The following is an 18,807-nucleotide window of genomic DNA, read 5'->3' as shown; positions in this document are numbered from 1 at the left end:
CACACAGCTGAAAGAATCATAAAAACTATTATCCTTCTTCATGACTCCTTAGGGATCTGTTTTCCTGCAGCGAGAACGGCTCTGATACTTACGTCCGCATGTATCTGCTGCCTGATCTGACGTGGAAACACCGCAAGCGCACTCCGGTTAAAAAGAAAACTGTGAATCCTGTCTTCGATGAGATGTTAGAGCCATTTTTCACTTCTTGAAAACCAAGTATTTTCATTGTTTGAAAAGATCTTTAAAATAACTCTTAATCTCAAGGTTTGAGTTTGCCGTGTCTCCGGAGGAAGCAAGAACCAGAAAGTTGGATGTCGCAGTAAAAAACAATAAAATGCTTCACAAAAGGGAGCGAAAGGAGATTGGAATGGTAAGTAGACAAAGAACGTGGATTGACATGAATATATGAGGCAGCGATAGACTAAAAGCATTATCAGGATGTTGAGAGTAAAAATTTTATTTATATTTCCCAAAAGGTTTTGATTGATATGTCTGAAATAGATCTAAACATGGGCTCCACAGAATGGTAAGGACAGCAATTAATTGTGGCATTAACTTTTACCGCACAGAATTTTTTTTACTAATATGGTTTAAGCATACAGATGGTTTGTGTTTATGTATAATTTTTTTCTCTCAAACAGGTACGAGCTCTCTCTCCCCGGGCTAAAGAAGACAAACTAGCAGAACAGAGGTCAACTAGTCGCAAAATAACTTAGAAAATGTATTATTTATCCTATAATTTTATCTTGTACCCATTGCTGAGAGCTACCCAGATGAGACAGACTGCGCACTTTGACACTGACTTTGAAGGTGATTTGAATACATAATTCCTAATTCTACACAATATTTCCTCTTTATTGCTTATGTTGACCATATGCCATTCTGTAGGATACAATTTTATACATTATCTATTTTCACATTTATACTTCGAGCTTCATGCATTTGCAGTCTTTTTTATATGATACAGTGATTCTTGACATGGTTTTCAGTCTTTTTCCTTCTTTCTGTCCAAGTCTTCAAAACAGGTTTATAATTTTCTTTATTGCTGTTAACAATACTTGTTCATTAACATTTTTTATATAAATATCAGTATGAACTCATAAAATGGTAGCAAAACTTCTTGAATTCCTGAATATAGAGACAAATATGATTTAAAAGCATCTTAAAGCATGAAGTATTATTTTTGGTTGTTACAATGGAATTCAAGATACCTAAGATCTATTTTTCCAACAGTATGTCTTATAAGAAATATAATTGTATTCATTTATTGATATATTTGTAATTAAGATGTGGAAGAGCAATATATGTGGATTGTGCCTATACACTTTTTTTGAATGTCAAAAGTATCAGCTGTATAAGGGTGTAAGAAATTACAATAAACAATTTGAAGTTTTGAAGTTCTTTATTTGCAGTGCAGTTTGTATAAATGTCCCTGCATATTTATTTGTGCATTTTTTTGTAAACTTTACAATTAAACATTTTACAGCAGAAACAACAGAAAAATAATTCATTATAAGGCACATGCATTTTCTGTCATAGAAGCCCTTTAAATTTTAATGATTCAGTAAGGATCATTATGGAAATTCATTTAAAAATCTTCTCCCTGATTGTATCTGATGTGATCAAGCCCTCAGTCTCACTGTGTAAAATTATTGATCTTTAAATGACTAAGTGAAAGTGATTAAATATTCAGGATAAGCATTATCATCACGAAATACCACAAAAATGGTCGGAGCAGTTGGGTGGTCCACAACTGTGTCGTACGGGTCACAGTTGGCATTTTTTGCAGGTGGCACAATCATCCCACCTGCTCCTTTAGTGTAGTCTCCCGTAAGGACTCTGCAGAGGTACATGTGCTTATGTCCCTGAGCATTAGGCACTGAGTATGTGTTGTTACAAGAGTAGCTTGCATTAACTGCAAAGTATGTGCCGTTTCCATATGCTGCAGCTGTAACAGGAAAAATTAAGAGATGAAAAATAAATATATACACCACTTCAATTAGAATGATGGAATGAAAATATTATAATGACTGTAGTAAATGATTTACCATTTTTTCCTGCATAACTGCGATTAAATCCACTCTTATCGATGTGATTGATAGTCTGCTCACTGGTTCCATGAAAGAGTCTTTTCTCATTGTTTTGATGACCATTCTTTTTTTCCATGACACTTTTGTTATTCTGGTAGTTCTTCCACATGCCAGGATTCTGGATTCGTTCAATCTATTATAATAAAAAAACAGGCGTAAAAAACAGACAAGAATCCCATAATGAATACGAGTATAAAATTGAGTTGTCTGTGAAGTTGCCATGTGTTTATTTCCTTGTCATTTACAATTTATTTCACTGCCTTTCTAATTCAAAAATTAGATCCACCTACACCCATTCTAAGAATTCTATCTTTAACTGGGGTTGGAATCCTATCAAATTGAATGAACTGTTCATAAAACACTAAAAACAATACAATAAAATGAAACGCACCTTCAAGACTTTGTTGTTTGGACAAGTGGCCTGAAAGCGCCCCAATACGTCTGTGTATTCTGTGCTGGTCGGTTGCAAATTAAACTTTCTGTACAACTCATTAGGTGCCAAGGCATCCCAATGCTGTGGGATACTTTCAGTAGCTGGAGAAAAATAACAACTTATTTAAAATGAGTTCTAGTGCCATTAGACAAATCATATCCAATTCACATCTTTATTTATGAAAAGATAATAATTTACACATTTATTCACTTTAATTGAGTTTTTATATATGTAGTATTTTAATTTTTCGTATTGATAAATGATACTACACAGCAAATACCTTTCAGTCTGTCAATGCGTTGGATGTTCATCTTGTTTCCTCCAGTGGTGCTCACCGCAGGACCCTCAGGCAATTTGACCTGGTACGTTTGGCCTTGGAAGGAAATTCTGATGTCTGAAGCTTGGCTGCCGAGGGCCTTTTCCAACTCCAAATTTGTGTGTTGATCAAAACTTTTATATTGCCCACCTTGTTCATACTGCCAATCCACAAGTTCACTTGTGTAATCCATTTCTTTTTTGAGTATCTCATCCTCTTTGGCTGTTTTGAGCATTTCTTGGATTTCCTGAGTGGCTTTTAGAACATCTCGGCTGAGACCTTGTACTGTGAGTGTGGCCTGTCCTGAGGTCCCTTCTGAACCCTTATTGGCTTTGTAGTCTAACCTTATAGTCACATTCATAGTGCTTTGCAGCTCCTGGATTCGCTGTTGGTCTTTGTCTGAAAAGGTAAGTATGGCTGTGTCTGTGATAGACTGGAACTCTTGTTCCTGATTGATCATGTCCTCTAAGTAATGCTTTGTTTTGTCCACTTCTGCTTGCGATGGTCCACAGATAGAAAAAAACACTGGATCTACTTTCACGCCTTCAATGACAAAGTCTTTGCCACCATGTTGTTTCATTTCTTTCTCCCAAGATCCACTGAAGAGGGATTTAGCATATGCTGCAACATACACAAAGTTGGAATGCAGAAATCGGTCAGGTCGCGTTTGATATCTTTGTTGTGCATGACCTTATTAAAATGCATTTCTAAACTACACTGTTTTATGAATTAAAATTGTAATGTTTTAAAGGTTAATCAGAAAATTACATGTTCTATGAAATTAGGTTGAAGTGAAAGTGATGAGATTCATACTTTTGATTTTTGACCATGTACTCTCTTTCTCTTGTTTGGCAGGTCCAGTTTCTCGATACTGCATGCTTTTGAGGAATTCAGGGAGCATGGGGGCCTGGAACACAACCAATCTGACCAGCTTGAGAGTGGACTGGGGAGTTTTTCCTATCATGTCCATCACACCATCCATCATGGAGTCTGCTACTTGACCTGGAGACAACCCCGCTTGTCCTGAGAAAAAGAAAGCAATGTGACTATGAACCATGTCCATGTTTTTAGCGAAAGTTATTAACATAAAAAATATTGTACAAATTTGGGCTGCCAAAGTTAATGCAAGATCACCAGTTCACCACTTATTTATATATAGTGCTAAACCAGAATTTGAGAAAATAAATTAAATGTATTGTACAAATAATAAATAATAATTATAAAATAAAAATAATAATAAAAAATATATATTTAATACAGGTATATTACTTATAGAAATTGTATTCATATGCTCTCTTTATATTTAAGGACAGTCATTGTGTGACATAGATAAATAACAATATCACTTTCCCTCTCATCTGTTCTTTTTCCTGTTCTCACCTGTGCCAATAGCTGGGAATGCAATGGAGGTTAACTTTTCCTTGGCACACATTTCCAGGGCCTTTTTAACATGTTTTTGGATCATAATAGCATTGCTTTGTGCTGAAATGTGGATTATCCTTTTACACTGTAAATTCCCCGCTTGAGTCATTATCAGTTCACTGTTAGTCTTGGCCGCTGGAAAAACACATGAACCAGAATTATAAATCACCACCTGCTCTGTTCTGTGTGCTAAACTGTGTAAAATTTCAGGACATGTGAAAAGATTATTAAAAAGTATGATTTAATATGTAATTTATTTATTACTTAATTCTTATAAAAATATTTTAGGAACTAAAACATGCTTCTTACCAAGCTGCTGGCACTCAGCTTCTACATTTGGACCGGCCTTATCCATAATAGCCTTTGAGACACCTTGACAGTTTGAGACAAAAGTTTGCTTTATGTAAATCTCATTCATTCCTATCTTATAAAATTAAGCAACAAGCAATTAAAGGCAAAGTGCTTGAAAAGTCATTAGTGAGGCATAAAAACATTATCAGCCTTCTACTAACTCAGAATTAGTAACTTTACCTGATTTCAGTGTGAACTCTTTATTGCTGGAGTTCACAATGACATCAGTTTTCTCTGTAGTAATATCACCATTCAGGACCTGAAGTGTTATTCCTCCCACTGTAGTCTCATGAATCCCAGATTTTGTTGTGACCTTTGAGAAGGGGCCTGTGATTTCATTGTAAAATAAAACAGAACTAAATAATAATGGAAAGATATCATATCAAGAGGAACTGACTTCATACATCCACTAAAAATTACATTGAGACCAATTAATTATAGGTTATAGGTAATTTGTATATAAAAATTGAAGTTTTGGGCACCTGTGCTCAGCGGCTGTGTGGGGTTAATTGCTGAGGCAGATTGGCCCATAAACCTTTTGCTGAACTCATCTGTGAATGCCTGTTGTGAATGACATATAGTATTACTGGGGTCAAAATAACATTATCATTGTACAGTGTGTCAAAAATTGTGACTAAATGGATCTAAAAAAGGCTGATATGAGATCATATATCAGATACCTGAATGGTTTGGGTATCTTTGGGGTGAAGAGCAAATACCACTTCCTTCACATGCTTTGAACTTCTTTTACTGCTAAACTTGAAGGCCGAGTCCAGCATTGTGCAGACCACCAGTGGCTTTGGAAATCCCAGGTTTCCTGTGCCAATGGCAGAGAAAACAATGGAGCTCTGCTGACGCTGCTCTGCCTGACCCAAACACTTATCCACGATATCCTCCAGCATCTGCTCAAAGAGAATAAAAAAGTCATCAAAAGCATCAGTTTTGACATACTAATCTCTAAATCAACCAATGAGTATAACCTTCTGCTCGTTCCCTTGTCCCTGATTCCAGTGTGGTACAACTGCATGGAACACCAGTTTGTTCTTCAGGTTTGCACCAGCTGTTTCAAAGACTGCTCCAACGTTTGCAGAGCCTGTGACTTGCTGATTGAGCAAAACCTGAAGCTGTGGACCAGCTGCTTTGAGAAGAGCAATTGAAATAGCTCCGACACCAAGATTCAGGTCACTGCTGAGAGTGTTCACAACAACATCCATCTGTACAAAAAAAGAGCAGTTATATACAAATGATTATTTTGCACATGCACCAGCATTCACTTAAGAACAGGACCTAAGAACTTCTTAAAAAAAAAAAAAACTCATTTAGAAAAAACGAAATCTCTACACATTTTGATATTTCAAATACAAAAATGCCCTTTAGAAAAAAGCAATACACCAAATAATATTATGCATAATTTGTAAACATTGAACTCACTGTTGTATCCTCAATGTTTCCTTTCATAAGTGTGATAGTTAAGCCTTCTTTTGTCTGAAAACTTTGTGATGCCCCTTGAAAAAGCGCAGTTATCTGGTGTTGGCTTGGAGAAGAGCTTGCTTGGTTTTGCTGCTGGCTGCTTGAACTGCTTCCAGCTGTTATGATTTGGGTAGGTGAACTGACCCCATAAATTTTCTTCACAGCAGCTTCTAAAGCTTGAACCGTTTTATCATTATTGTCAACTAGGTGAATCTTCCTCAGCGCAATGTCCCCTTCAACAAAATCACAGAACTCTTTTATAGCTTTCACAATGGTACATGCACAAAGGTCCAGAGGGAAACCAAATACACCAGAGCTAATGGCTGGGATTGCCAACGACTGGAAGCTTTCCTGATCTGCCACATTCAGACTCTTCTTCACAGCTTTCTTCAAGAGCTTTTCGGACTCCTGAGGTTTTGAAGGATTATATTGTGGTCCTATTGCTAAGATGACATGCTTGCATCGCAGCCGTCCTCCAGCATCGAAGAGAACTGCATCACCTGTTGTCAACTTCCGTCTTTTGACAAGCTGGTCGCAGTCATTCTGAAGTTTAGGACCAGCAGCAACCGAGAGTGCTTTTGCTAAACCTCCATCCAGTAGGAGGGTCTCTTTGCATGCACCGACCACTGCATCCGCTTGAAATGAACACATGTCAGCTTTGTTTACTGTAATTTCAATTCCTTCACGTGTTTTATATTGATAAGCAGGCTTTACAATCTGTGATTGAACAGTGTCATGTGGGTGGTCATACTCGTCTATTAATTGGACCAAACAATTCATAGTTGTCTTGGCCATTGTCACACACACTGACTCTTTCTCCTTGAAGAACTTCTTTGCCCCTGGTTTAACTATTTTCATGGTGCAGTGATGCACAGACGTAAGCAAGTCCTCAAATACAGGCACACACTCAGAGACATAAAGCTTTGGGCCACTGATCATGATGGTTTCATCTTTGAAGACCACATTCACTTTCCCTTTCACCTCTTCAAGCCAATCCTGCTTTTTGTGATCCTTGATGAATGTGACAACGGTCTTGTGAGCCTTCAGAGTTTTCTCGAATTGTGAGTTTTTCTGAACAAAATCATTTAACTCTTGTTCAACATCCTTGATAGACTCTACAAAACCAGAAACCACCACCTGGTTGATGGATGTCTGTACTGTAACGTTTTTAACATTGTTTTTTATGTGAGAGACAAGGTCTTGCCAATCTGATCTTGTTAGAACACGGGGATCTTCTACACTGAAGCTCAAATGATCCAGATCTGTCTGCATTCGCTTCTCACCAACATCCAAGTCATTGTCTGTTTTTCCAACAAGCAAAACTCTCTTTCCATCAGATTCTAATGCTACATTGATTCCTTTGTTAAAAAACAAAACTTTGGACATTTCCTCAAGATCCTTGTTGTGTAGAAAATCTAAAACAGATTGGTGGAGCTCAGTTGGTTTACGAATTAAATTAAGAACAGCCTCCAGTATCTTGTTCTTTGTTTCCAGCATCTCATCTTTTAGACCGTAAAGAGTTAACTTGTGGCTGTGTGCATGGTATGTTATGTCCATTTCTGGAAATTTGTCTCGAGTTTGCTGCTCCAAACCATCACAAAGAAGAAGCTTGTAAATGGATGGAGTCATATTTATTTCATCAGTCTCACTACCCTTCTCCCTTTGTATTTTTTGGGTGACTCTCTGAACAGTTTCTCTCAGAATTCCCTCAATCCTGTCCACATCTTCTTTCAGTCCGGCTACAGCTATTGTCCCTTCATCTGTGTAAGGAACCAGTGTGACTGCCTCTCCCACCACTGCATTTTGAATTTCAGACTGTATCTCTGTCCATGCATCCTTCTGAATGTGGAGCTCAATGGATTTCAATTTAGACATTGCCACTGAGAACCCAGAGAGGGCATTGTCTGTCCATGTTTTAATGAGTTTTCTTGTCTCCCCGCCTCGGTTGAGCAAGGATGATGAAGGACTGATCTTCACTGCTAAGGATTGAAAATCCATCTCACAAAAATGACTGGACATAGCTTGGGTGACTAAACCCAGAGATTTTTGGTTTTCCTTAAAGTGGTGCCATATAGTCTTATCAATATTCTCAGTAAATTCCTCTGGAAGTCTCAGAGTGGGTCTATCTTTACCATATAGAGCTGTTTGTAGTGTTTTGTAGTATGGCAGTACTCTGAAAGGCTGCTTTTTAATCTGATGTTGATGGTTGATGACGGTTTGCACATCTGAAAAAGCACACATTGTATGTTTATGCATATGTCAAAATTAAATTCAATAAACACATTTTTACTGTAACAACTTAATGTACCTTCAGTATTTTTAAAAGTGATTATTGCTGACTGATCCGTTTCCATTGTAACCCCATCATCCTCTACTTCTCCAAATTTTTCAAAATAGAGCATGAGGTAGTCTAAGTTTGTGTTCGGAGGTAAGCCTTCAGCTTTCACCGTTGATGTCATCTCAAGTAATCTGACTTTTATGTTTTTCCTCTTAATAATTCCATTGCTTGGGCAGGATATAATGAAGTTTTTTGCATCTATATGGAACAAAATATAAGTAACAGAAAATGTGGGTTAGGGGCAAGGTGATCAACACTCAGAACCCCCCCCACCCCCCACCAGCTAGTATTTTGCACGTACACTAACGTTCAAAAGTTTGGGGTCAGTAAGATTTGTTTATGTTTTTAAAAGAAGTATCTTCTGCTCACCAAGGCTGGATTTATTTGATAAAAATATATTATGACAAATTTAAAATGACTGTTTTCTATTTTAATATATTTTAAACCGTAATTTATTCCTGTGATCAAAGCTGAATTTTCAGCATCATTACTCCAGTCTTCAGTGTCACATGATCCTTCAGAAATCATTCTAATATGATGATTTGATGCTCAAGAAGACATTCATTATTATTATCAATGTTTACTGTATATTCACATAGAAAACAGCTGTTTTAAATTGGAATAATATTTCACAATATTACTGTTTTTGTTTGTATTTTTAATCAAATAAATGCAGCCTTGGTGAGCAGAAGATACTTCTTTTAAAAACATTCAAATTCTTACTGACCCCAAACTTTTGAACGGTAGTGTACATCTGAAGAGTATACTCTACTGGAGAACACAACCCAAGACTTACCCTTGCTATAAGTAAAGGTTACCACAGCACAATTGCTCTCTGGTATCATTTCAATGCTGAAGTCATTTGACTCGGCAGAAGATCCTTTCAGCACATTTTCCACCAGCATTGTCAGAAACTCTTGACCGCTGTTTTGGATGTTTTCAATTACAGCTGATCTATGGGTTGTATCTTCTTCTTTTTTCTCAGGTGGCTCAACCTTCTCTTCTTCTTCTTCTTCTTCACTGTGTGATTCACCTAAAAATAAAAACATCATTCATCTGAAAAGTTTCACACAATGTCTACAATGGTGGTGAGTGGAACGCAACAAAAGACAATAGAATCCATTATAATCAATGATGCTGTCTACATTGGATGCAATGTGGTGCAACATATCTCATTTCTGATGTACTCCAAGCACCTATGCCATTTCTAAAACAAAGAACAATTGGATTTGCAATAGTTGCTTTGTCACGTCTGGTGTAGACAGACTGCAACTTCCTGTTGCAGCACGGTGCGTGCTACACGGTGTTAGTTGTGCTGATACAAATATATTTGGATTACTTGTATTTAAATTAACTTAAGGGTTTCTAAAGATAACATTTATTACGCTTGGTATCCTTTTTGTGCTAGGGTATCATGTGCAAATGACCATGCTAAAGCTGAATAAAATCTTATTCAGTATAGTATACTTATCCCTTTTTTGTCCACGGCTATAGAATACTTGATATCAGATTTTCCTAATATGAATGGTCAAAAAACCTTTAAACCCCATTCTCTGAACCAAATTTCCAATAGCCTAAACCCATTTGTCAAATAAATCTTTCTGTTAAACCTTAAACAAGTTCAGGCAGTTTAACTCTGAACACATTCTCACTCACAAAAACACATATCGCACTGTGATGCACTTGTGTTGCAAAACACTAAACAAGGCAGGCAAGGCAAAAGTTTAACACAACTACAATACACTTGTCATCGTTTATACACAACGACTCAAAATTGTTCACACTTATTTCTAATGATGTGATCAAACCAACTGTACAAAATAAGCCAGTTCAGAGTGCACAGGTGCACTGAATGTTGATACGAATAATAGATGGAAACACTCTGAGACGAAGAGGAGGAAGAGTATGTGTAAGAGGTGGTGGAAAAGGAGGAAGAGGATGAGGACAAGAAAGAGCAAGGTGTGGACAGTGTTGTCAAGGCTGGAACCGGCACACCAGAGGGTTTTTCCCTTTGCCTGGCAAGAGACATTATTGCCTGTAATGTGGACAAAGTCCTCAGGCTGGACCCAACACGAAGACGTGATGCTGAGGCAGAATTAATCTCTCACTAACTTTGATTTTGCAGTTGCACAACTCTTGAGTACTGTAACATGCTTTTCATTTAAAGTTTTTTTTTTTTTTAACCTTTTTGGCTTTTGCAGTTGGACTACTATATTTTACAGTATGCAAGTGCTGAATATACAGACATTCAGACCTATACAATATTCAGTACGAAATACTACAGTGCATACAGTATACAATCTATTCACCTTACTACTGTAAGTTGTGATTACTAAACTTTTTTTTAAGTAATTGCAAAATGTATTTACTGTGTTACAATATACTTTTTTTCTGTAACTGCATGCTTTGGATGCTGTGTTCTCCATTTTTTGATGTAGTGTCTAATAAATGATCTGTAGTGTTTATATTTTGACTGGCTGTGTATGATCTGAAAGCATTGTTTGATTTTGAGCACAAATATAATGGGTTTATTATTATTATTATTATTTTGCCAGAAGAGTCAGATGTTCTCTGAATGTAGTTTGATGATTTGGTATTGTGTTTAAGGTTTTTCAGAAAGTGGGTGATGGTTTCAAGAAATGTGTTTTAGCAATTCAGAAAAACTGTAATATATAGGGTACAATGAGGCTAAAGGTGCACCAAGGTAAAATATGCATTTGATTTTAAACTCTAAATCACTACATGGCACAAAAGCTTGCCGCAGAACTTTCCTAAACATCTGCATTTCACGATGCAAGTGGAAATGTGGCTGATCCTTGATGCAATCGCGGGCCGCAGTGCAAAGTTGATTCTGAGCTAATTGATCTAATATTTAGTATTTTATAAAATGTTGCAGATTTCAACAGCACACGAGAATCGATTCAATTATTGTCTTGTTAATGATTTTCAGTTTTGTTAAAGGTAATTAAATCAACACTTTTTAATAGCTGAAGAATATGTAAAAGTATGGTATTTGAGGTAAAAAAAAACAAAAAAACACCCCTGCTGTTGAGGCTAAAGGCACAATCATTAACATGATAATAAATAGCTGGCTGAATGACATGGTTAGATAAATATGAAACCATCATATTTAAAAATATGATATTAATCATATCATTCAGTGTTCTGTGTTAGGTCATTGGTGCTTCTCAATTAGCTCCTTAGTTCAGTAGTTGGGACACTGATCATTATTATAATTATTTAATTATATTCCAGCAATAAACATACATCCCTAGACAGGTAATATTGAAAAAAAAAAATCTAGCAAACATTTATAATTTATTTATGGTTGAAATGTTGCATATATATGTAACAAGCAAATTATTTATAATGTACTTTAGATAACATTAAAACATAATATAAACAAGATATCAGTTCTGTTGTTCATAAATACCAGTGCCGAATTCATGAAAACGATATACTGATTCACAACCTCGGAAGCTAGGGAGCCTTTGTCCCAGTTCATTAGTTGCCATGGTTTTTGATTTGCCCTCATGTGTTACCTGTGTCTTGTTAATTATCTTGTTAAGTCCCTAGTGTTTCACTGGGTGCTTCTCAAACGGAAGGCTGCGTCCTTCCTAGTCCAGTCATTCTTTGTTTGTAGGCTAGACTCCTCAGCAATTAAACGCTAGAATGAGACTGTCTAGTAAGTGTCCATGGCTACGTCACACACGTTCCCGCCCCCAAGGTCACGGCACGAAAATACTATTAAAACTTAATTTTGAAAAAATACTTTGTATTACACATTTTTATATTAACTGGCTTTCTTTTAATGCAATACAGTGAATGACAGCCGTCTGCGGTCTCCCAGTGGCTTACATTATTGTCAGTTTAGTGTTAAGTCAGCAAAACAAAAGATAACATACAGTGAGGAAAATAAGTATTTGAACACCCTGCTATTTTGCAATTTCTCCCACTTGGAAATCATGGAGGGGTCTGAAATTGTCATCGTAGGTGCATGTCCACTGTGAGAGATATAATCTAAAAAAAAAATCCAGAAAAATCACAATATATGATTTTATAACTATTTATTTGTATGATACAGCTGCAAATAAGTATTTGAACACCTGTCTATCAGCTAAAATTCTGACCCTCAAAGATCTGTTAGTCTGCCTTTAAAATGTCCACCTCCACTCCATTTATTATCCTAAATTAGATGCACCTGTTTGAGGTCGTTAGCTGCATAAAGACACCTGTCCACCCCATACAATCAGTAAGAATCCAACTACTAACATGGCCAAGACCAAAGAGCTGTCCAAAGACACTAGAGACAAAATTGTACACCTCCACAAGGCTGGAAAGGGCTACGGGGAAATTGCCAAGCAGCTTGGTGAAAAAAGGTCCACTGTTGGAGCAATCATTAGAAAATGGAAGAAGCTAAACATGACTGTCAATCTCCCTCGGACTGGGGCTCCATGCAATATCTCACCTCGTGGGGTCTCAATGATCCTAAGAAAGGTGAGAAATCAGCCCAAAACTACACGGGAGGAGCTGGTCAATGACCTGAAAAGAGCTGGGGCCACCGTTTCCAAGGTTACTGTTGGTAATACACTAAGACGTCATGGTTTGAAATCATGCATGGCACGGAAGGTTCCCCTGCTTAAACCAGCACATGTCAAGGCCCGTCTTAAGTTTGCCAATGACCATTTGGATGATCCAGAGGAGTCATGGGAGAAAGTCATGTGGTCAGATGAGACTAAAATAGAACTTTTTGGTCATAATTCCACTAAACGTGTTTGGAGGAAGAAGAATGATGAGTACCATCCCAAGAACACCATCCCTACTGTGAAGTATGGGGGTGGTAGCATCATGCTTTGGGGGTGTTTTTCTGCACATGGGACAGGGCGACTGCACTGTATTAAGGAGAGGATGACCGGGGCCATGTATTGCGAGATTTTGGGGAACAACCTCCTTCCCTCAGTTAGAGCATTGAAGATGGGTCGAGGCTGGGTCTTCCAACATGACAATGACCCGAAGCACACAGCCAGGATAACCAAGGAGTGGCTCTGTAAGAAGCATATCAAGGTTCTGGTGTGGCCTAGCCAGTCTCCAGACCTAAACCCAATAGAGAATCTTTGGAGGGAGCTCAAACTCCGTGTTTCTCAGCGACAGCCCAGAAACCTGACTGATCTAGAGAAGATCTGTGTGGAGGAGTGGGCCAAAATCCCTCCTGCAGTGTGTGCAAACCTGGTGAAAAACTACAGGAAACGTTTGACCTCTGTAATTGCAAACAAAGGCTACTGTACCAAATATTAACATTGATTTTCTTAGGTGTTCAAATACTTATTTGCAGCTGTATCATACAAATAAATAGTTAAAAAATCATACATTGTGATTTCTGGATTTTTTTTTTTTAGATTATGTCTCTCACAGTGGACATGCACCTACGATGACAATTTCAGACCCCTCCATGACTTCTAAGTGGGAGAACTTGCAAAATAGCAGGGTGTTCAAATACTTATTTTCCTCACTGTATATGCTTTCATGTCCAAAAACATTATTTTTGTCTTACACTCATTTTCTGTAAGTTTATTTTCGTGAATTGGAATGTGTGCAAAGGATTGTGGGTGATTTAAGGCCACAAAGGATATATCAAATGCATTCTTCAAAACAGGCCGAATGAAGGACACGAAACGAAGGGTGCCTTCCAAGGATCCTTCAAATTGAGACGGCCTTCAGCGACGCTTGATGAAGTGGCAGCCAAGATATGCAGCCTTCGTGGATGCCGCCTTTGGTTTGAGGAACACCCGCTGTGTGTATATAGCCCCCATTTTTTTGTTGTTCCTTGTCCATTATCGTCTGCTTGCTGGATGTTTTGTTCGTGTTTTTGAGAAGTTCTGAGATGCCTGAGTATTTTGTTATTTTGATTTTATTAATAAAGACTATGCTAAGCATAGATCCTCCTCTTTTATCCTTTGCCTCAACCATGCCCTGAAAATCATATAATAAAATATAATAATTTATTGTTACTACTGTAAAGCCATATTACATTTTCATGGGATCTCCTTCAAAGCTTTCAGAATATTTAGGTTTATGTATTTTTTTCTGTGTTTTTAAAATGAACATTTTACTGACAGTTTATTTGTTAAAAATACATTTCCTTCAGATAAACAGAAAATAGTACAAACTTTCCTGAAGTGATTGTTTTGAACAAATATTAACTTAGATATTATTGAAAACATTACTTGAGCTAAAGTATTTGTATCATTACTGCGTGCCTTTTGGTGAGCCTTTTATTAGGAAAGATTTTTAAGCAAAACACTTAATGATTTATTATACCACAAAATGTGTTGATCCATCAATGTTCAATAATATATACAGTACCAGTCAAAAGTTTGGAAACAGTACTATTTTTAATGTTTTTGAAAGAAGTCTCTTATGCTCAAAAAAGCCTGCAGTTAAAAAAACAATAAACTAAAAAAAACAGTAATATTATGAAATATTACAATTTAAAATAATGGTTCTCTTTTTTAATATACTTTAAAATGTAATTTATTTTTGTGATGCAAAGCTGAATTTTCATCAGCAAGTACTCCAGTCTTTGGTGTCTTATGATCCTTCAGAAATCATTCTAATATGATGATTTGATACTCAGTTATTATCAATGATGGAAACAGTTGTGCTGTTTAATATATTTTTTTGGAATACTTTTTTCAGGATTCATTGATGAGTAAAACGTTAACAGCATTTATTCATAAAAACAGCATTTATTCAAAATAAAAACATTTCTAACAATATAAATCGTTACCATCACCTTTTATCAATTTAACGCATCCTTGTACTAATTAAAGTACTAATTTCTTTTTAAAAAAAAGTTATTGTTCCCAAACTTTTGAACGGTAGTGTATATTGTTACAAAAGATTTCTATTCTAAATAAATACAGTTCTTTTTAACTTTTTATTCATCAAATAATCCTGAAAAAAGTATCTCAGGTTATAAAAAAAATATTAAGCAGCACAACTGTTTCCAACATTGATCATAAATCAGCATATTAGAATGATTTCTGAAGGATCATAAGACACCAAAGACTGGAGTACTTGCTGATGAAAATTCAGCTTTGCATCACAAAAATAAATTGCATTTTAAAGTATATTAAAAAAGAGAACCATTATTTTAAATTGTAATAATATTTCATAATATTACTGTTTTTTTTTTGTTTTGTTTTTTCTTAACTGCAGGCTTGATGAGCATAAGAGACTTCTTTCAAAAACATTAAAAATAGTACTGTTTCCAAACTTTTGACTGGTACTGTATATATATAGTATATGTACATATGTATGTACACACACACACACACACACACATACATACATACATACATACATACATATATATACATATATATATATATATATATATATATATATATATATACACACTCACCTAAAGGATTATTAGGAACACCATACTAATACTGTGTTTGACCCCCTTTCGCCTTCAGAACTGCCTTAATTCTATGTGGCATTGATTCAACAAGGTGCTGAAAGCATTCTTTAGAAATGTTGGCCCATATTGATAGGATAGCATCTTGCAGTTGATGGAGATTTGTGGGATGCACATCCAGGGCACGAAGCTCCCGTTCCACCACATCCCAAAGATGCTCTATTGGGTTGAGATCTGGTGACTGTGGGGGCCATTTTAGTACAGTGAACTCATTGTCATGTTCAAGAAACCAATTTGAAATGATTCGAGCTTTGTGACATGGTGCATTATCCTGCTGGAAGTAGCCATCAGAGGATGGGTACATGGTGGTCATAAAGGGATGGACATGGTCAGAAACAATGCTCAGGTAGGCCGTGGCATTTAAACGATGCCCAATTGGCACTAAGGGGCCTAAAGTGTGCCAAGAAAACATCCCTCACACCATTACACCACCACCACCAGCCTGCACAGTGGTAACAAGGCATGATGGATCCATGTTCTCATTCTGTTTATGCCAAATTCTGACTCTACCATTTGAATGTCTCAACAGAAATCGAGACTCATCAGACCAGGCAACATTTTTCCAGTCTTCAACTGTCCAATTTTGGTGAGCTCGTGCAAATTGTAGCCTCTTTTTCCTATTTGTAGTGGAGATGAGTGGTACCCGGTGGGGTCTTCTGCTGTTGTAGCCCATCCGCCTCAAGGTTGTGCGTGTTGTGGCTTCACGAATGCTTTGCTGCATACCTCGGTTGTAACGAGTGGTTATTTCAGTCAAAGTTACTCTTCTATCAGCTTGAATCAGTCGGCCCATTCTCCTCTGACCTCTAGCATCATCAAGGCATTTTCGCCCACAGGACTGACGCATACTGGATGTTTTTCCCTTTTCACACCATTCTTTGTAAACCCTAGAAATGGTTGTGCGTGAAAATCCCAGTAACTGAGCAGATTGTGACATACTCAGACCGGCCCGTCTGGCACCAACAACCATGCCACACTCAAAATTGCTTAAATCACCTTTCTTTCCCATTCTGACATTCAGTTTGGAGTTCAGGAGATTGTCTTGACCAGGACCACACCCCTAAATGCATTGAAGCAACTGCCATGTGATTGGTTGATTAGATAATTGCATTAATGAGAAATTGAACAGGTGTTCCTAATAATCCTTTAGGTGAGTGTATATATATATATATATATATATATATATATATATATATATATATATTCCTTAATATTTTCCTTAAGTTGTGCCTTAAACCCTGTTTAACCCCATTGTACACTACAGAAAAATATAGCTTGTTACACAATACAGCATGCAATGTAACACTTTTTTGTGTAAAGTGCTACAGAAATAAGACACTTCTATGCATATTTAGTATATTTACAAAATAAACAGAAAAGCAAGGGTCAAACATTTTTTTGTTTCTCTAAGTGATCAATTTATGTACGTGTTTTCATGCATGATCGTTGGGTGTAGGTAATTGTGAAATGATTGTGGTATTTAAATGGCAGTGTTTTCTAAATGAAAAACAAGAGCTGTTAGTTTTGAGTGATGAGTCTACTGTAGAGAAATGTGTTTAGCACTTTGCAAAAAGTTTGTTTTACAAATGCAAACTGAGTGTAAAGCATATATAATGTGCTTGCAGTTTTGCAGATTTGGTCTGAATATTAGGTACCCTTTATGAGTTTCGCTAAGTAGGCCTTAAGTACCACTTTTAGTGTGAAAGCATTTTTTAAAAACTGTAGCCTAATATTACTGTAATATTCTTGTAGTAATCTTATTGCAGGGGTAATTCTATTGAAGGTAATGCTGTAGTGGGCACTGTTTTTTTTTTTTTTTCTCAGTGGAAACGTTAAAACTGTATAGAGGTGAGGTTAAGATAATAAAATTTCAACTCAATAAGGTTCACTAAATTATGAACAAACGTTTTCCATTAACGTTTACAAAATGGTAGCACAAAAAAACATGTATATGTTATTTAACTGTTACTTGCTACTTGTTTCAGAACGTAAAGAGAACAATCAAAAGTAAAGTTCCCATAATGTTTGCAAAATGATCAGATAGAACGTTCCTATAATGCTTTCTGTTTGAACAACAAGGGATTTTTTTTTTTTTTGCATTTTTAGAAAACACTCAGAAATAACGTTTTCATGGGAACTTTAACCAAACGTTCTTAGAAGATATTTTTGGTAGCTGGGACACACTGTGGAAGAAGTGTTCATGCTGGCATGACCAGCAGAGGGGAGCAGAACGTTTATTCTGATAAACGGGACTTACCCGTGATTGTGTTGACCGAAGAGGTTGATTCCTAGAAAACAAAGTTTAGTTTTTACTTTTACAAGTCAAAATATTAGCCGTTCACGTTACTCACTTGTGATATTGAATACTCACATGAGGAACTGAAGCGTCTGATGACGGAAGACTCACAGTGATTTTGACTGTTTTTTGACCGATCTTGAGCTCATGCGTTTGTTTGTTCAGAACCCGCTGTCTCACTGATTCAAACATAAGAACATAAATGAGTAAACAAACACATTTATTTTCATTTGCATTACGCAAAAAAAAAGAAAAAAAGATTGGTTTCGTTTCTTGGTCCCCTCCCACAGGCTTGAACTCAACATATTTCGATAGGCCTTATCAATAACTATGATACTTCTAATATTAACGCATCACTTTACGATTTATGCATGTAACAGTGATTCAGAATTCTTAGGGAGTTTAGAGGCTTAGGTTAGGCTAACTTTACCTTCCTCCGTTTTGAATCGAACAGTTGCTGTTTGTCCGTCAGAAACGCCGTATTCCACCTCACAGTCGCCTCCGTCGGATTTCTTACTCTGGAAATAGATGATAAGTTTATTTTTTAGTTTGGGAGTGTTGGGGTCCCACTGGCCCTCCACGCAGAGAGCGTATGGGAACTCTCCAGCCAT

At 36.7% G+C, this 18,807-nt stretch overlaps 2 protein-coding genes across 2 annotated transcripts in view; one reads left to right on the top strand and one right to left on the bottom strand.

Moving 5' to 3' along the window:
- Positions 1-1,401, top strand: part of esyt3 (extended synaptotagmin-like protein 3) — an 11,600-nt gene extending 10,199 nt beyond the window's left edge. The window contains exons 20-23 of the mRNA XM_084121958.1: positions 53-184; positions 265-370; positions 477-526; positions 642-1,401. Of these exons, the coding sequence (XP_083978084.1) occupies positions 53-184; positions 265-370; positions 477-526; positions 642-681 (328 nt within the window). The 3' untranslated portion in view covers positions 682-1,401. The remainder of the gene's footprint in view (positions 1-52; positions 185-264; positions 371-476; positions 527-641) is intronic.
- On the bottom strand, positions 1,384-18,807 carry parp14rs1 (poly(ADP-ribose) polymerase family member 14-related sequence 1; the record flags this gene model as incomplete). The annotated part of the gene is made up of 17 exons (XM_084121957.1): positions 1,384-1,948; positions 2,049-2,223; positions 2,482-2,624; positions 2,804-3,460; positions 3,653-3,862; positions 4,220-4,396; positions 4,571-4,633; positions 4,793-4,939; positions 5,095-5,173; positions 5,293-5,514; positions 5,593-5,826; positions 6,044-8,307; positions 8,391-8,618; positions 9,217-9,453; positions 18,158-18,188; positions 18,272-18,375; positions 18,627-18,807. 17 exons carry the CDS (start codon positions 18,805-18,807, stop codon positions 1,668-1,670), a joined length of 5,433 nt encoding a protein of 1,810 aa, XP_083978083.1. The 3' UTR covers positions 1,384-1,667.

The sequence above is a fragment of the Abramis brama genome (assembly GCF_963993115.1).
Source record: "Abramis brama genome assembly, chromosome: 8".
NCBI lineage: Eukaryota > Metazoa > Chordata > Actinopteri > Cypriniformes > Leuciscidae > Abramis > Abramis brama.
This window is presented reverse-complemented; position numbering and strand designations above follow the sequence as displayed.